This window comes from Ranitomeya imitator, chromosome 3 (assembly GCF_032444005.1).
Source record: "Ranitomeya imitator isolate aRanImi1 chromosome 3, aRanImi1.pri, whole genome shotgun sequence".
NCBI lineage: Eukaryota > Metazoa > Chordata > Amphibia > Anura > Dendrobatidae > Ranitomeya > Ranitomeya imitator.
The window spans coordinates 774,454,159-774,472,584 of NC_091284.1; the positions used below are offsets into that span (position 1 = coordinate 774,454,159).

The 18,426-nt window shown below is 40.1% G+C and overlaps 1 protein-coding gene across 1 annotated transcript in view; it reads right to left on the reverse strand.

Annotated features, from left to right (window-relative positions):
- Positions 1-8,005: 8,005 nt before the first annotated feature.
- DDX10 (DEAD-box helicase 10) overlaps positions 8,006-18,426 on the reverse strand; it is a 240,953-nt gene continuing 230,532 nt past the window's right edge. The window contains exon 18 of the mRNA XM_069759078.1: positions 8,006-9,128. Coding sequence (XP_069615179.1) covers positions 8,936-9,128 — 193 coding nt within the window. The 3' untranslated portion in view covers positions 8,006-8,935. The remainder of the gene's footprint in view (positions 9,129-18,426) is intronic.

Genomic DNA, 18,426 nt, shown 5'->3' on the forward strand with positions numbered 1-18,426 from the left:
TGTAGACTGAACTTGTGGCTCATTTGAATAATACACCAACAATACATTTCTCTAAAACATAAACCCAGATTTCTAAATTAAAAAGGTATATCTTTAAATACATAGCATTAGAATAAGGGAGAAAAACAGGTTCAGTTTAATGGCCTATCCTAAGATAGGACATTTATTGTAAAAACATGGTAAACCACTTTAAAAATTATATAGTTTTTTTACTAATAAGAATCATTGTGGTCTTACATTTTCAAAGCATTCAAATAAATGATACACTGTTACAGGAAAGCTTTAGTGTAATTTGCCTCCCTTCACCTTCATCTCCCTCCTATCCCCCTCTTACTATTGACAATTCAATAACATAGGTTAATATTTTTCAGGTCTTCTAATGTATAAATATATATATATATATATATATATATATATATATATATATTTTTTTTTTTTTTTTATTATTTGTTTTAATGACTTAATTTTTTTCTGATTTTATGAAATATATATATATATATATGTATATATATATAAAAAAGTTATATAACCTACACCCGGGAGAAAGTCATTTCTCGGCAAGACAAGGTCAAAAGAACAAAAGACAAATCTTCAAACAAACAGCTGAGGCTTGTAGCTGAAGATCGTTTGCGCTATTATAAAACATATTTATAGCCGCCTCTGGAAACTAGAGTTTTGTCCCAGAGAACGTCAAAATTGTTTTATTCGGGTCGGCAATTTAGCCCTTACAAAAGCTGCACTTTACTTTATACTTTATAAATAAAGCATCAAATCCTTACTGCGCTAATAATAATGTTTCTGTGAAAATAACAAGCGTCTGCCAATTTAACTCAAGAATTGTGGAAGGTTTCTCTCCAACGTGGATAATGCTGAACCCGCGGCTGAAAATCCCATAGAGAACATGTTTTTTATGCTGTTATTTTATGTGGCAGTAATTTGATAGATAGCGGGTTGTCCATAGAGCGGCTGTGCAGCAAAAATACCAAAAAAGGACGTCTGTATTTTCATTCCCCGATCTTAGGGATAAGCGAAATCATCAAACCAAGAGAATGTAAATTGGAAGAGAACCCATCATCACATTTTATTGTTCAAAACCAGCTCGATTTCATTGATAAGTCTTAAAATGATGAGTGGACCGATGGGTGTCTCTGAACCATGCGCCTGATAATGTAGCCCTTTGCCTCAGATGTCGGTGATGCTCCTTTAGTCATCCCTCACAGCCTCCGAAATCTGGCGCCGGAGACAACCTTGATCAGGGCAGAGATCTTGCATAGGCGCCAATTTTCAAATCAACAGTGCAGGTGTGAGATTTCGGAGGCTGTGTGGATGATGTAGGGGACGTCCTCCAAATTAATCAGGGCTGCATTGACAGACATTATGAGGGGCAGGAGCACCATGCATAGTCCAGAGACACCAACCAGACCAATCAGCACTCATTTGTCATATATTGTGAGACAAGTTCAAAAAGTCTTACAAGGTCTGTGGGGCTGCAGGACTCCATTGGGGTTAAATAAAAAACCCAAGAAGCCAGCGCTGCCTATAGTTAGCATGCAATACATAAAGTGCATACGCACATAATTTCTAACTGTACTTTAAACTGAGACGTTTAGCAAACAATTGATCAATTTGAGCTACCCCTTGAGTGTTTTTTATATACACTGTGCCATTATGGCCTCCTGAATGTATTAAAAGCAAGACTATATTAAATGCAAACGTACCTGAAGCATTTCGGAAACACTCCCATGGCGCCAAAAGGGCAAGCGTAGATAAAGGCCGACCAGGTCCGGACAAGACATCTGGACATTTCAGATCTGACCTCCACGCTGCCAAACCAGCAACAATGGATCAAGGGTGAGACAGGCCCAGACACGTGGCGTAGGGAGACTTTTGGGCCAGGCATTTCTCCTTTTCCTCAAAGAGAAGAAAGACGATTCTCTAATGCCCGCAATTGAAGGAAGATACTCTATAAGCAAATGTCGACCCTTTAAAAAAGACTTGTTAAGGGGTCGACAATGACTTAGAGGGTTGCTCTCAACAATACGACAGTAGAGAACCAGCTCATCTTCTCCTTTCTCATTTTAACTTTCCCCAACAGTTTTGTGCCGAGGCTTCATTAATAAGTCCACAGTAAAACTCTTATTTTTCCGGAGTAAAAAAAAAAGTGTATAAAGATAAATAATTCAGCAGCGCTTATTTTAGCTAGTTGTATTACACCTTAGGGAGTTCTACCCTCAGCAGAACCAGGGAATATATTAACTTTGGAGGTTCACCAGAGAACGCCCTGCACACAACACTCATTACCAGCCCACAGCTTTAATCATGCAGAAATAATGGACCCATTATAATAAATGTAAACTCCCTGTGGGGTGAATGCATTACCCCTGCCAGTTCACTTATTAACCAGGGGAGGCGATTATTGTAACCTCTTCACAATTTTTTTCTGCGCTCGTACTCTTACTTTGATGCACAGAGGAGGCCTCCTAAAACTTAACAGAAAAAAACAAGAACACCGTATCCAATTCAAAATCCTGTTTAGCATCTGTCAATCACATTCTACTTTCATTGCTGCCAATTAAGCCCAAAGTCAGTAACTGATGGGAACAGCGAGCAGCACCAGTGATGGATGCAACGGCACAAGGACAAGAGTAACTGGAACCTCTGAAAGGTAGAGAGCATAAAAGGCAAAAGTTATTACTGGAGCAATACAGAGTTTTATTTTTTCACGGGAATGTGATGCGGTGGAATGACACGTGATGCCGCCCTGCCCCCAATCAGCGCTGGTGTCACTGTCTCTGCCTTCGGACAAACTGAACATGGATGAACTGCAGCCCTGGCTTCCTGATGCTCAATTTGTCCGAAGGCAGAGACAGTGACGCCTGTGCCGATTGCGCACCGGGCATCATGTGTAATTCCACCACATCTAAACCCCGGGAAGAGACAGTGCCAACACCAATGGAACAGAGCCGATGCGGTAGGAACATTTAGCCTTTTTTATTTTATCGGGGCCAAACATTTAGTTTAAGAGGAGATTTTCCTATTAGCGGACAACCTCTATTAGTTACTGCCGATTTACATTTTATTTCAGCGATCATTAAAAACCCTTATTTTTCTCACTGACGCCTTTTTATCGAGTTGAGAAATAAGGAAAGTAGCGCCCAGCTGAACTCTGACTTCTCCCAGAGAGAGAAGAAAAGAGATTTTCCAGCTCCAAAGTTCAAGCCCCATTGATTTCTATGAGGGTCGGGTTCTGGTTCAAGCTTGGGTACAGTTCTGCTACCTGAACCGATGTGATTTCAGCTGCTTTACATCATTTTGATATCGACTCTAATCGCTGCGTTAGTGACTACTGAGGACCGCGACCGTTCTGCGTTAAATAAAGGTTCTACTACTTTCTCACTTTTGGATATATAGCGAGGCTCACTGTCCTCTTATGGAGCCCAAGTTTTTGCAATAACTCCTGCAGCAAAGCTCTTCTAGTCCAAGCCGTGTTTACATCTTGCAGAATTTTTGATTTAGGATTTAAGTCTTGTCAGTTTTTGTTACAAGGTTTACCTTAGCTCAGCTTATACCATGAAATGCTCAGGGCAGACTGACATTTCAAGTTCAGTGTAACTGGCTTACTGATTAAGGTCTGTTTCCCAGGGAAATTTAGCCTTTTCTGAAATGGAGAAAGAAGGAAGAAAAAAAAAGGAAGATCTGCAGTAGTCAGGTACAGAAATAACGAAAGGCTTATGTATAAAGCTCAGAAGTGACAGATGTTGGCTTTCTGGACATGGAGACTTTTTGTAGGATCTTCAGGGCAGAAATGGGGCATGACCTCCAACTTTTTGAATCGTTACTTCCATAAGGTTAATACTAAATGTAATGTGCTCTCAGCAAAAAGATGGTGTACCACAACGGAATAAAAAAAGTTTAATATTGACTTGCAATTGCGACTTCCAATAGGTGGCGCTAGAGTTTCTGTTCTCATCTTCTCTTATGAGGCTATTTGCATATGTAAATTCCCAGAGGAGCCTTGCACTGCCTATAAGTCTCCATATGACAATTTGGCACTTTCCACAAGAAGAAGCTTTACCCCTTATTTTTACAATGGAAGAATAAGCTTCTCTTCTAGAAACTAACAGAAAGGAGAGAAACCCCATAAAAAACATTGGTTTCGGTTTGACACAGGAATTCCGAAGATGTAAATTCCATTTATTTCTTCTAAAAGGAAAAAAAATATACGGACATGTAAAAATAGAGAAATAGAGGAGAAAAATAAATAAGGAGAGGACGGATAAGAGAGAAACAAGGACAGCTAAGAGGGCACGAGGGACGGCTAAGAGATGGACGAAGGACAGAAATGGAAAAGAGAAATGTGAAAGATAGAAAAGAAAGATGGAAAAGAGAAACTGATGGATGAGAGAGAATAACGGATAATAGAAAAGGAGATGGATAAAAGACATGGGGGAGAAATTCAGACGACTACAGCTTTCAAATGCTGTTTTTTTAACATGTTTGTCTGTTTCTAACCCATTTAAAACTAATGTAAAAGTAAAAATTCTAAATTCTTGTCAATGTGTTCTCTATCAGACTACTACTTGGGGTGAGGAATTTCCAGCCCGCGATCCATTTCCATAATTTGCTCAGGCCCTGAGGCAGATTCCAGGAGGCCAAAGTGCTTGGGCCAATAGCCTTTTAATTCTTCCCTAAAGTGATGTATACACCAGCCTCAGTGCCTCCTAAATCATGAGGTCTAAGATGTAAAGTTTCTCCTTGTGGAGAATGACATCACATACCAGTTCTGGCTTGTCAAGTTAAGGAGGCTTATTCGCTACTTTCAACAGGTGGCGTTATAGAGTTCAAGTCCTCTTTTTCTCTGAAGAGGCAATTTGCATCCTAAGTCATATACAGTCATGAATGAAAGTGTTGGTACCCTCGAAATTGTTCAAGGAAATGAAGTATTTCTTCAAGAAAATTATTGCGATTACACTTATTATACATATATTTATTTGGTTTACGTGTGTTGTGACAACACTAAACTGAAAAATGGCAAATTGGACATAATTTCACATGAACCCCCCAAAATGTGCAGAGCAATATTGTTGGCACACTCAACTTAATATTTGGTTGCACACCCTTTAGAATAAATAATTGCAACCAATCGCTTCTTATAACTATCAACAAGCTTCTTACACCTCTCAACTGGAATTTTGTACCATTCTTTTTTTGCTCCAGGTTTCTCACATTTGTAGGGTGCCTTCTAGTGATGAGTGAGTGTGGCCAGGGTCACACTTGCATGTGCAATACGAGAAACTTGTGCGAATCTCTCATCTCAATACCTGCCACTGCCGCAGACACTCTGGACCGGAGCCTGCGGCTGCATTTCTATGCAGCTGAACGCTCCGCTCCCGAGTGACACCGGCAGTGGCGGGTATTGATGAGAGTTTCTCGCATTGCACATGCAAGTGTGACCCCGACCTTACTAGAGTTTTGTGTATCTTGGGCGTGCTCATAGATTATGTTTGTGTTCCCGCAGCTGCAAGATTTGCGGCTGTTGGACAACCTGCGTAGTAAATAGGGTGCTCACAGTAAGTATAGGTGCTCTGGAGAAATATAAATAGTCTATAACGATGAACTCCGGCACTCAAAAATCAAGTTCATATAATTTCTTTAATGTGAAAGTGATAGTTTTCCAACCTGAACACATGCAGGGATAGCCTGTTAGGGAATCTCCACATGTATTCAGGCTGTCTAGTATCCGCAAATCATGCAGCTGCAGGGATACAAACAATCTATGAGCACACCAAAGATACTCAGAGAACACCCAAGCATGCTCGGAAAACTCGAGTAATGAGCACGTTTGCTCATCACTAGCGCCTTCTCCCAACAGCAATTGTAAGATCTCTCCATATGTGTTCAAAGGAATTTAGATCTGGACTCATTGCTGGCCACTTCCCAGCTCTCCAGCACTTTGGTTTCATCCATTTCTGGGTGTTCCTTGAAATAGGTTTGGGGTCATTGTGCTGCAGGAAAACCCATGACCTAGAATGTAAACCCAGCTGTCTGACACTGGACACTCCATAGTGTCCCAAAATCCTTTGGTAATCTTCAGATTTCATGATTCCTTGCATACAGTAAAGGAACCCCAGTGCCAGAAGCAGCAAAACAACCCCAAAACATATTTGAACCTCCACCATATTTGACTGTAGATATTGTGTCCTTTTCTTTGTAAGCCTTATTCCGGTTTTGGTAAACAGTAGAGTGATGTGCTTTACCAAAAAACTATCTTGGTCTCATCTGTCTACAAGACGCTTTCCTAGAAGGATTTTTGGCTTACTCATGTACAATTTAGTAAAATTGCAGCCTAGTTTTATGTCTCTGACAGAAGTTGGGTCTCCCCTAGGTCTCCTTCCATATCGTTTAATTTCACTCTAATGTAGACAAATAATTTGTGTTGACATTGATGCACTCTTACGCCTGCACGGCAACTTTTATTTCTTTGGAACTTTATTGGGGGTGCTTATCCATCATCAGGACTATCCTGCATTGTAACACATCAATTTTTCTCTGCCGTCCACATCCAGGGAGATTAGCTACAGTACCATGGGTTGTAAACTTCTTGATTATGTTGCCCACTGTGGACAAAAGAACATCAAGATCTCTGAAGATGGATGTGAAACCTTGAGATTGTTGATATTCAACCATTTTGGCTGTCAAGTCCTCAGACAGTACTCTTCTCCCTTCTGTTTTCCATTAGTGATGAGTGAATGTGCTCTGATAATGTGTTATCCGAGTACACTCTTGGGTGTGCTCGTATATTTTTGAGCCTGTCCGTGCGGCATATTTTGCGGCGGTAGACAGCTGCAACACATGCAGGGATTGCCTGTTTGTTCGGCATTCCCCACATGTGTTGCGGCTGATTCCACCACAAAACATGCAGTGGACGTGATTCAAAAATTTTATCCGAACATGCCCAAGATGTTCAGATAACACGTTATCCGAGGAAGTTCACTCATCATGATTTTCCATGCTTAGTGTGGTACACACACAGATGCACAATGCAAAGATTGAGTCAATTTCTTCCCTTTTTATCTGTTTTCAGGTATGATTTTCATATTGCGCACAACTGTTACTTGCCACATGTGAGTTTGAATGAGCATCACATGCTTGAAACACACTTGTTTACCCTCATTTTTGGAAATGTGCCAACAATTTCGTCAGGCCCATTTTGGGGTTTTTGTGTGAAACTGTGTCTAATTTGCCTTTTTTACCGCTCTGTATTTTTTGTGTTGTTCCAATACACAAAAAATAAACTTGTATAACGAAACGTGTAATTCAATAATGTTCTTGGAGAAATACTTCTTTTTTTGGAACAATTTTAAGGGTGCCAACACTTTCGGCCATGACTGCATACATACAGCAGTTGCAGTGTCTCCTTTGTGATGTATACATACAGTCGCAGTGTCTCCTATGTGATGCACATATAGCACTCATTTTTTGATGTCTAAACTGCAGTCGCAGTGTTTCCTTTGTGATGTATATTGCAGACCTCGCACTGCTTGAGTTATATGGCCAGTGATTAATTTCCCACTTTAAGAAGGATAATTATTAAGTTGATAATTTTGTATGACACTCAAATATTATAAATATCCAAATGGCCCTTGGAAGAAATAAGGTTCTTTAACCCTGGACTAATAAGGTTTAGAAAGAAGAAAAGGTTTAGAAAGAAGATGATCGCTGATGGTGTGACTGACGGAAGTAGCAGGTTATGTAAATAGCAGCTGCATTACAATTGCTAAATATTTCAAAATAACAATGGAATAGAGGAGTTTGTGCGCAGGAAGAGGAGGATCTTGTACAGGAAGAGGAGGGGGTAAAGAATAAAAGAATATATGAAATGATTGATTCAGAACAAGTGTAGTATAAGAGAATAAACCAGGAAAAATTCTGTGATAATGTCCGACAATATCATCAAGCTAAGGCAAATGTTCCTATTCTGACTAACAGAACAACTACAACAGTATAACCATGATGACTTTTTATTCCGTGAAATATATATATTTTCAGATACTAGAACAGAATAGAAATTGTTAAAACATTAAGATAGCCGTTATTTCACAGAGGTCAACATCAAGAGCATCAGCCATTTCTAAAACGTCACATTATACCATCATTCCAGGCCCAGTGATAAGAATACGTAGTTTATATACTATGGCCCACAAACTGTGATAGGTTACTACATCATAAAAAAGACAAATAACCCCAAAATACCATGCTTTTTTTATAGGAGAACGTTACTAATAATCAGTAAGACATGTGCCATAAATCTTACACTTTAGGGGAAAAAATGTTCTCCTTACATCTATACAGCTGGTAGAGTTATCAACCATTGTCTGCATATCGTCTGAATTTGGGATCATTTTTACCATTTTACAATCACATCCATATTTCAAATCTTCTGAAAGTTTAGCGTCACTTGGTAGTATTGGATTTGTTTTGTTAGGCTTGCTTTAAAATAAGTGATCCCAATCATAGAGAATCATGGGGACTCAAATTCTTCTTCACTTTGGACAAGCTCATTACAAATTTCTCTTCACCAAGTCCAGCCGTGATCCATTGAGAAACCTTGGAGCAACTTCCCTTCAGAGCCATCGTTAGCGATATTAGGCATTACACCTGGCGGACTCAACAATCAATATATTGTATGTGGAAATGTTTATTTGTAGACCCTTCATGTAGATCTATTTAGAATTTAGGGTTATAGATTGTGTTTTATTACCATTTTTCAACATTTTTTTGCAAATATAGTGATCCAATATAGTTTGCGATGTTATATATTTATAGCACTCTCGTAGTTTCCATTTACCAGTGTTACAGATTACTGTATTTCCTTAAAGTCAAAACGATTTTTGGAAAAACTTGAATGGATCAAGCAAAATTGGGTGGCCAATAATTAGCTCTTGTTGCTTAGAAGATGCAACACCAGTTCCTCGTCCTCTCGAAGGGAAAGTCCTGTGTTTAGTGGCTCGAATGGTTCCTCCGAGTTTGAGGTCGTCTTCCTCTTTTTAGCAGCCATTGGTTTTCCTACTGGGCCCTTGGACTTGCTGGGGAAAATTCTCTTCCTTGAGGTCATCTCCTCGTGGTCACTTTAAAAAACAAAAAACAAAAAGGAGAAATTATGTATTTTTTTATTATACCAGTGAATTAAATATGACACAACTTTCAATGATAAGTAATTTTGAGTTTGGCTTATAAGCAGCTTCGTATAATAAGATTTCAAGAGAATACAGTCCAGGTCACATGGGATCTATAGATCATATTTTGGCCCGGTATTTATTGGCTCAAGTGGTTCTTTGGAAATACATAGAGGTGGATTTCCACTTATTGGTAGCCAATTTTTGGAAGGGTCATTTTGGAGTTGGAGTCTACTCTTATCGTAGCTACGGTCAGTAACATTCCAATATGGTGGATGCATACTGCCAAGCACGAACTTGCACAATAAAAATTTCTATAACCTTTTTTTATTTTATACTATTTTATATTACGCTTCTTGTAGAGAACCAATTCAACAATTGCTGTAAATGCTACTCGTAAAAACGGTTAATGCAACTGTTCTCAAATATATCCATTACGACAAAAAGAAAATGGAAAAATAGCTAAAAACGTGCTCCTTATCTGAGCAGAATCTATGTAAAATCAGCTCGTGTCCTAATCCAGTTTCTTCACGACCGTTTGACAGCCGCAGCACATGCAGGGACGACTGTTTTACAGCCGCGAGATGTTCTGCTGAGACTCGAGCATGCGAAAATACTTGATTAGGACATGAGGGATACCACCTTATTCCAGCCCATTTTCTCGTCACTAGCGTCTGGATTTTAGATTATATAATTGTGTCTAAAGAAATGCCAAATGCAAAGTTTACACCATGAAATAGTTGGTTCACCAAATTATGTCAAACCCTTTTCCTTGGCCACTTTTTGATATGCTCAATACAAGGTCATGGCGTGTCAAAACATGTTTAAATCACATAATAAGCGTGGAGCAAGGTATATGCTTCTTCGGAGCAACTAAGCCAGAATTCGGACATCTGCAGCTAAGTGAGTCAGACATTTTTTTAAAGAAAAGCTTGTACTTGCTGATCCCCTTTGAGGTCAACTTTTAAATAATGTATATGTACTCCTTTTTAAGCATATCCCACAGTCAAAAAACAGAGTTAAATGATGCAGAAGAAACACGAAAACTTCGGAATAATTAGATGTTTTACTTTAGATAAACTTTTAGCCTTTGCAGTTAGTGACACATAAAATGTAAATTGTGCATCGATGAGCAAGTACCGCCCAAGCCCAATAGATAACACGGTTCAACGGGTAGAAAATAAACATCGGCAAAGTCTTCCAATTGTGAATGCAACTATATGCTCCCAACTATACAATTACATCAACTCATAGCTCTCTCTGATAACTCAACATTTAAAAAGACAAAGTAACATTGTGAAAAATCTGGATTTATGTGTCCGACCTACCTGCCTCCCGCTAATTTAAAAGATTTGTAACTTATAAACAGAGTGCAACACTTTCCAAATGTCAAACAGAAAATGGATCATTAGAGGACATTTCGGGCTACATACAGAGTCCTATATAAAAAAAAGTCAAGGAATCGCTAGAGGTTCAATTCCCAGAATGAACATCATGCAGCAATCTGTGCTAATATGTAGGAAGACAATTACTTTGAGTGATCCATGCAGCTCAGTCCATCTTTACAGCTACAGGGGAACAGGAAAGGTCTTAGATCTTCCTGTAAGGAGCTCATTGCTAGTAACAGATATGGTTCACGGTAATGAATGGCAGTGACAAACAAAAAGCTCTGAGGGTTTATTGATACACTAGTTGAATAGAAATTGTGATTGAGCTTGAGATTTCTTCATGAATGAAGCCATTGGTTAAGGAAAAGGAGAAAATGAAAATCAAAAGCGAAAGAAAGAAAGGGAAAGAAAGAGAAAAAAAGAGGTAAAGAGAAAGAGAAAGAAAGAAAGAAAAAGAGAAAGAAAGAAAGAAAAATAAAAAACTATAAAGGAGAAAGAAAAGGAGAAATAGAAAAAATAAAGAGAAAAAGAAAAAAGAAAAGGAGAAAAAGAAATAAAGGAGAATGAGTGAAAGGCAGTATCCAGGCTAAACACTTGTGAAGGATAAGGAGCATATGGCTATTTTTTTTCCACAAGAAGTTCCACAACTGCAGGTCAGGGGCCAAGTCTGGTATTGCAGCCAAGCCTAAAAACATGCATGCTCGAATTGGCCTCTACAGAGGAGACTGTTGGTCGATCTTGCCTAAATCCATTTGGACAGCTTAAAGGGGTTATCCAGTACTGGTTAAACCCTTATTATTGGCCCAAGGAGGTGAGAACGCAAAAATTGATAATGACTTCCCAAAGTGCTGTGATTCCCGCTGGACATGCCTAGCCACCATTCCTTTGGGAAAGAGCCCCATTCTTTGTATTTTTGGGGTCCCTGTGGTCGGACCCACACCAATCGGCAAATTATCACCTATGCACAGGTAACATAGTAAACAGAGTTATTAAGCTTGAAGGAAGACTAAGTCCATCTATTTCACCCCATAGCCTAACCTAACATGCCCTAGGAGACACTTCTAAGGATGGGAAAGGAGATCTTTTCTAATCATATTTCTACACTATGCGAGGGCAGGATATCACAGAAATGTTCTCTCCTATTTGCCAAAATGGCAATAATAGAGATCAAGCAATACATTTGGACTCGAACCCCAATTAATAAAATATTTCGCACCACATTCTGGCCTAAAAAGCTTTGAATAGTCGTAAATATTTGCACAACGCGAGGTTGTGAAAAAATATTGCAACGTTTGGCATTTCTACACCATTTTCGGCTAGCTCCGATAACGTGGGTGGAGCTGGAGAAGGATGTGGCGTAGCAATCCCCACCCATAAAATTCCTGCCTAGTGGGGGGTCTACCTTACATCACAAATCTTACTCCAGGAGTAACTGCAGTTATATTTGTAGCAAGGCGCACATGGAGGCTCACACCACTTTGCGTCTCACCTGATTCATTAGGACGTGAATCTCTTAATGGAATAAAACATCTCGCACTCCACCCCTTCCACACTAAAACTGGCATGAAAAACATCAGTCAGGATAAAATCAGGAGCTACAGTATTACTGTAAACATGAACGGGTGCGCCTCCTCGGTGTACGAGCAGCCCATCAGTCATTACCGGGGCTTCGGCTACCATCATGAATACAATGATACCCATAACCATGCTGTACTCTTAGATCTATCCTATCATATGCTTTTTAGCTTTATTTTTTTTTTTTTTGAAGGGGGGTGATCAAAATCTCAACAGTCACTGTTTAATTCAAACTTTTCTTGGTAGACAGATGGACACTGCAGTCATGTACAGTGGACCTAAAAAGTCTGCACACCCTTGTTTAAATCCCAGGTCTTTGTCATGTAAGGAAAAAAAGATGATATAAATAGTTTGGGGTGGAAAAATAAAAATAACTAAAAATAATGTGGCTGCATAAATATGCACTCTCAAACTAATACTTTGTTTATGGCAGCATTCAGTCTTTTTCGGTACTGGATATCTGCCTGGCACATGTAGAACTGTCAATCTTCGCTCACTCTTCCATGCAGAAGCTTCAATTCTGTCAGATTGCGAGGATATCTCCTGTGTACAATGCCCTCATCAGGTCACTCACAGATTTTCTATTGGCTTCAGGTTTGATCTTTGATCTTAGTATGGTAGCGCCATTCTGTTGTTGATCTGGAGGTATGTTTAGGGCCGTTGTCGGGCTGAAAGGTGAAATTTATCTTCAGCTGTTTGGCGGAAGCCTGTTTAGATGCAAAATTTACTGATATTTGTAACTGTTCATAATTCCCTCAACCTTGACTAAAGCCCTAGTTCTAGCTGACAATACATCCCCAAAGCATAATGTTGCCTCCACCATGCTTCGCTATGGGATTGGTGTTTTGTTGATGATCAGTGTTGGCTTTGTGACAAACATATCTTTTATAATTATGACCAATAGTTCAACTTTGGTCTCATCAAACCACAAGACGTTAATCTTCTGATATTAGGTTTTGGTAAAAACATAGTCGGACTTGGATGTTTTTCTTTGTAAGAAAAGACTTCTGTCTTACCACCTTAGCACACAAGTCAGATTTGAGGCTATGGGAGATCGTTATCTCCAGTACACAAAACAGAACTTTCCAAATTCTTGTCGCTCCTTTAATGTTGCTGTAGGCATCTTGGCAGCCTCTAGGACCAATAGTTTTCTCGCCTCTTCATACATTTTTTTTTTTAAGGGTACCAGTCACCAGGTTATTAATATGTAATACAACAGCAGCATGAGGTAGGGACAGAGACCCTGATTCAAGCGATGAATCTCCTAGTTTATTGGGCTCAGCATTAATAATAGAATCATAGTTTTTCTCTGTGGCAGCTTTAGCATAGCTGAGATGTTGAGCTGTGTGACAAGTCCACACCACTGATTATGCGCTTACAATGTACACAGAAAGCTGCTAATCAGTGGTGCAGGTGTAGTTGGACTACCAGGCACAAGGCTAGTTGTCCTGTAGTGATAATCTCCTTCTGATAAAACACTCTTTGATTTGAACAGCAAAACACAGCCCAGTAAGTAACACTACTGTGATTAGGCTCTCTTCCACTATATCATGGAGCTTTCACATTACACAGCAAAAACCTGGTGACCGATTCCTTTTGAGTGACATCAACTTTTAAGTAATGTCACTGTTGTGCCAAAGTGAAGCCACTTCTTGTTGACTGTGATGTATCCAATTGCTTGGAGAAAATTTGTACCCTTCTCCTGCTTGATAACTTTTAACAATGAGATCCTTTTGCTGTGTTGTAAGCCGTTTACGAAAATCTTTCTAGAACTTTATATGAAGTTAACCAGAATCACTGTAAATGATGGCGGCCGTGTACTGACTACTATTTAAGTTTACTAATGTGATTGGCTGATTCTTGATACAAGAATTTACTTGTATTGTATTTTACTTGCAAATTAAAAGTCCAATTCCAGGAAATATTCTAGCTGGACTACATAATCTGATCAGGGCACAGAAGATCATCTGACGCAAGGCTTCAGAACTCTGGCCACAATAACTTTCTGCCCTTTGTGACCGAGAAGTGACCAGCTGAGCAACATAAACAGGAAATCTAATATGGTGATCATTTCTAATTTGGCAAGCTGTTTCCAGAGCTCATCATTTTATATCTAAATTGTATTACTCCAGAAGACAGTTCTATTTTTATTCGCTCCAGGCTTTCATTTCAACACGCCGGGTTTTAATTAAGAAGTGTTAAAAATCGTGTTTTATTCCGTTGCTCCAGATGTCTCCTCGTCCCAGGTTCTGTTATTTTACTTTAATGAATTGTAACCACTAAAACATGAGAGGTATTAAGTAGACCAGGTAAGCATGCCCGGCAGGGTGAGCAGGACATTAAGGCTCGAGCACACACTGCATTTTTTCAGTGCAGATGTGTCACAAAACCTAAAGGGTTTCCGGACGCCAGCAAAGTGAATGAGAATTCTGACGTCCCATGAACACGTTGCTTATTTGTGACGTGCAGATTTAAAAACGTCAATTTGCTGTTTTTGCTGCAGATTTCACCCATAATAAAGAATGGGGAAAAATAGGCACCAAAAAATGCAATTTAAAAAGCTGTTTTTGCAGCTGCATTTTTTCAGCACCAAATACTCAATGTGTGCACATACCCATACAGGTCTGCTCTGTAAAGCCAGAAAACTTTAAAGAACTGCCAGAAATTATGTAAAATCAGCGAAAAACCTCTCGAGTAATCTTATGGTTGTTACATTAAAGAATATGAAAGCTAATGCTTGAGCCGCATGCATCAGCAAAAAACAGCATCAGATTATTAGAAATTATTTTTTTAATTATTTTTTGGGGCACCTATCCATGTTAAAGTACGGTAATTCTGGTATATTAGAATATTTTTTTTTACACAGCCACATACGCAGGAAGCTAACATTTTAACTTGTCAAACTTGCTGTTTAGACCAGGACAGATAAGCAGAGTCATCTCATCATCATTATCAGTAGATCAGGAATTTAAAAGGAATGAGTCATAAGAAAAATGATTTAGTTTTAATCAGGATTGTGTTTTTGTTTATTTTTTTGCAAGGTTTTATTTTCATAAAACTTTTTTTTTTTTTTTTTACATAAATTTAGTAATCTTGCAATTTTTACACTGGCCACTGGATCTATTCTAAACTCAAAGGCCACAATTCAATAAGACAGGCGTTGTACCCTCCATCATTATAAGAGGTGCACGCTAATAAATTAGATAAACTTTATATTCCGCCCTACGCCAGTGATAATCAGGTGGCCATCACCATGCCCAGTCCACTTTGGTGGCACTAGCCAAAATGCCATAAGTAACAAACATTTCGACATCTTCAAAAGTAGTGAAAAAGCTTTAAAAAAATGTTGTACAACAGAAATCTGACAAACAATTTCACCCTTTTGTGCTGATGACCGGTGAGGCTCATGGGGGAGAGGGGTTTCGGGTGGTGTCACATCCCACTAATTACACCCTGAATGCCTTAAGGCCAGCGTCATCACGGAAAACCTCTTTGAACAATTAATATTTCAGCAAATTTGTAATATAGGTTTGTAACACTTTCGTAAGAACCAACATCATACACTTGCGGATAAATATTTGAAGAAGGGTCACCCAAAACAAAGACGAGAGCTATAAATCTCGAATCACCTTAACACTCCCGCTGTCCTACAAGGTCAGTTTTCTTTACGCTCTATATAAAGATTTGCTTTTCTAGTCTCTATTACCAAAACACTTGCCCCCGGTATATTTCAAATCCACTTTTTTTATTTTTATAAATTTTTCTGTCCTGAGTCGCAGACATAAAAATGATAACCTTGTAGATCCTAGGCAATAAAGACTTGAGCGTCATCCCAAATGTGCTGTAGTGATATCTCCTGTACTGTAAATCAGACCTTAATATCGTCGATCATTAGCTTCACAAAAACATTCAGCCCGGTGGTTGACTTTGTGTCCATTCAAAGTCATATAGTAAGAAACTTATTGGGGTGTTTAATTCTTGGTTGTTGTTTTTTTTTGCTTGTTGGTCACTTGTTAATAGTGAGAAAAACCACCAGAGAGGTTCTCCTCTTTGGGCAATACCGATTTCTTGACAATACGTTAATCACAAACGTTCCTCCTTTTAGAACCACAAGTGATCAGCAGTACATTTTGGGAGAACCTGGCAGTGAGTGATACATTTCCATGCAGTGCCACCTTAGATGTCCAGCAAAAAGAAATTTTATACACAGCCCTGTCCTCAAAACGGCTGTTGGCTCTCTTATCAGTGTATGCACAACTGAGATAGTAAAGGAGGCTGGCTTACCTATTGAAATTAGACTGTCAGCCAGCCCCCTTCACACAAAGCACCAGTCACATTCCAGTTCATTAAATTCCTGCTGAACCAAGAAATTGGAGGAGATACCGGAGGATCAGGTCATCTGACATAAATGGCTTACTAGTTCACTGATCAGTGGGGGTACTGGGTTTGGGGAACCCTTACCCACCGACCGGATACCGGTGACCTATCAAAGCATTACACAGTGCAGACACAAATGGGTTTGTGTGTTGTGCTGAACAAGACAGGAGACAAAAACACTCTTTGTATCTATTCTCCCAGCAGACGGCCTAGAAATTTATTACTGACCACTAGTGATGAGCGAGTATACTCGTTGCTCGGGTTTTCTCGAGCACGCTCGGGTGGTCTCCGAGTATTTGTGACTGCTCGGAGATTTAGTTTTTATTGACGCAGTTGCATAATTTACGGCTGCTAGCCAGCATGAGTCCATGTGGGGGTTGCCTGGTTGCTAGGGGATCCCCACATGTATTCAAGCTGTCCAGCAGTTGCAAATCATCCAGCTGTGGCGATGATAACTAAAGGTACCTTCACACATAACGATATTGTTAACGATATCGTTGCTATTTGTGACGTAGCAACGATATCGTTAATGAAATCGTTCTGTGTGACAGCGACCAACGATCAGGCCCCTGCTGGGAGATCGTTGGTCGCTGAAGAAAGTCCAGAACTTTATTTCGTCGCTGGACTCCCTGGAGACATCGCTGGATCGGCGTGTGTGACACCGATCCAGCGATGTCTTCACTGGTAACCAGGGTAAACATCGGGTAACTAAGCGCAGGGCCGCGCTTAGTAACCCGATGTTTACCCTGGTTACCATGCTAAAAGTAAAAAAAAACAAACAGTACATACTTACCTACCGCTGTCTGTCCTCCAGCGCTGCGCTCTGCTCTCCTCCTGTACTGTCTGTGAGCCGGAAAGCAGAGCGGTGACGTCACCGCTCTGCTTTCCGGCTCCCAGACAGTACAGGAGGAGAGCAGAGAAGCAGAGCGCAGCGCTGGAGGACAGACGGCTGTAGGTAAGTATCTAGTGTTTGTTTTTTTTTTACTTTTAGCATGGTAACCAGGGTAAACATCGGGTTACTAAGCGCGGCCCTGCGCTTAGTTACCCGATGTTTACCCTGGTTACCAGCATCGTTGGTCGCTGGAGAGCGGTCTGTGTGACAGCTCTCCAGCGACCAAACAGCGACGCTGCAGCGATTCGGATCGTTGTCGGTATCGCTGCAGCGTCGCTAAATGTGAAGGGGCCTTAAATCTCTGAGCAGTCATAAATACTCGGAGATCACCCGAGCGTGCTGGGGAAAACCCGAGCAATGAGTATATTCGCTCATCACTACTGACACCAATAATTCTTTTGCATACGGAGTCGCATTGTGAAGCTTCCAAATAGGGTTTAGAAAGTACCAATAAAGAAAGTCTCATCTTTCATCCTTCCATCACTATGAACTGAAGTAAACTGCCCTCATCAGTAATGGCTTGATTTATTGAAACGACTACTACCAAAAAAAAGGCCTGCATTCCTCATGGCCATTTCTGCATATTTGTTGAAGGTTGCTGATGACAGAATGCAGCCTTGCCCTTATTAATATCGAACCAGTTTGTGTCTCCATACTCCGTTCTTACTGTGGCTTCTTGCTTTTGGTTAAGTGAACTTAGACGGCCAAGGTGCAGCGGCATCCCGCCGATCGGCTGTTCCCGTCGTCTACGACTCAGGTCCATCAACTGTGTAGTGGCCGTGGCCAAGGACTGCACAGCCAGCACAGATTCAAATCAATAAGCGGTGGATGTGCACTATACAGCCCAACCATTATTACGCCGACAGAGCTACACCGCTCCATAACTGGGCAGCTCTGGCCACCGTAGACACCGAGAACAGCTGATCGGCGGGGTGCCATGTGTCGCACCGTGCCGATCATACATCAGATAATCTATCTCAAGAATAGGCCATCAATGTTAAAGTCCCAGACAAACCCT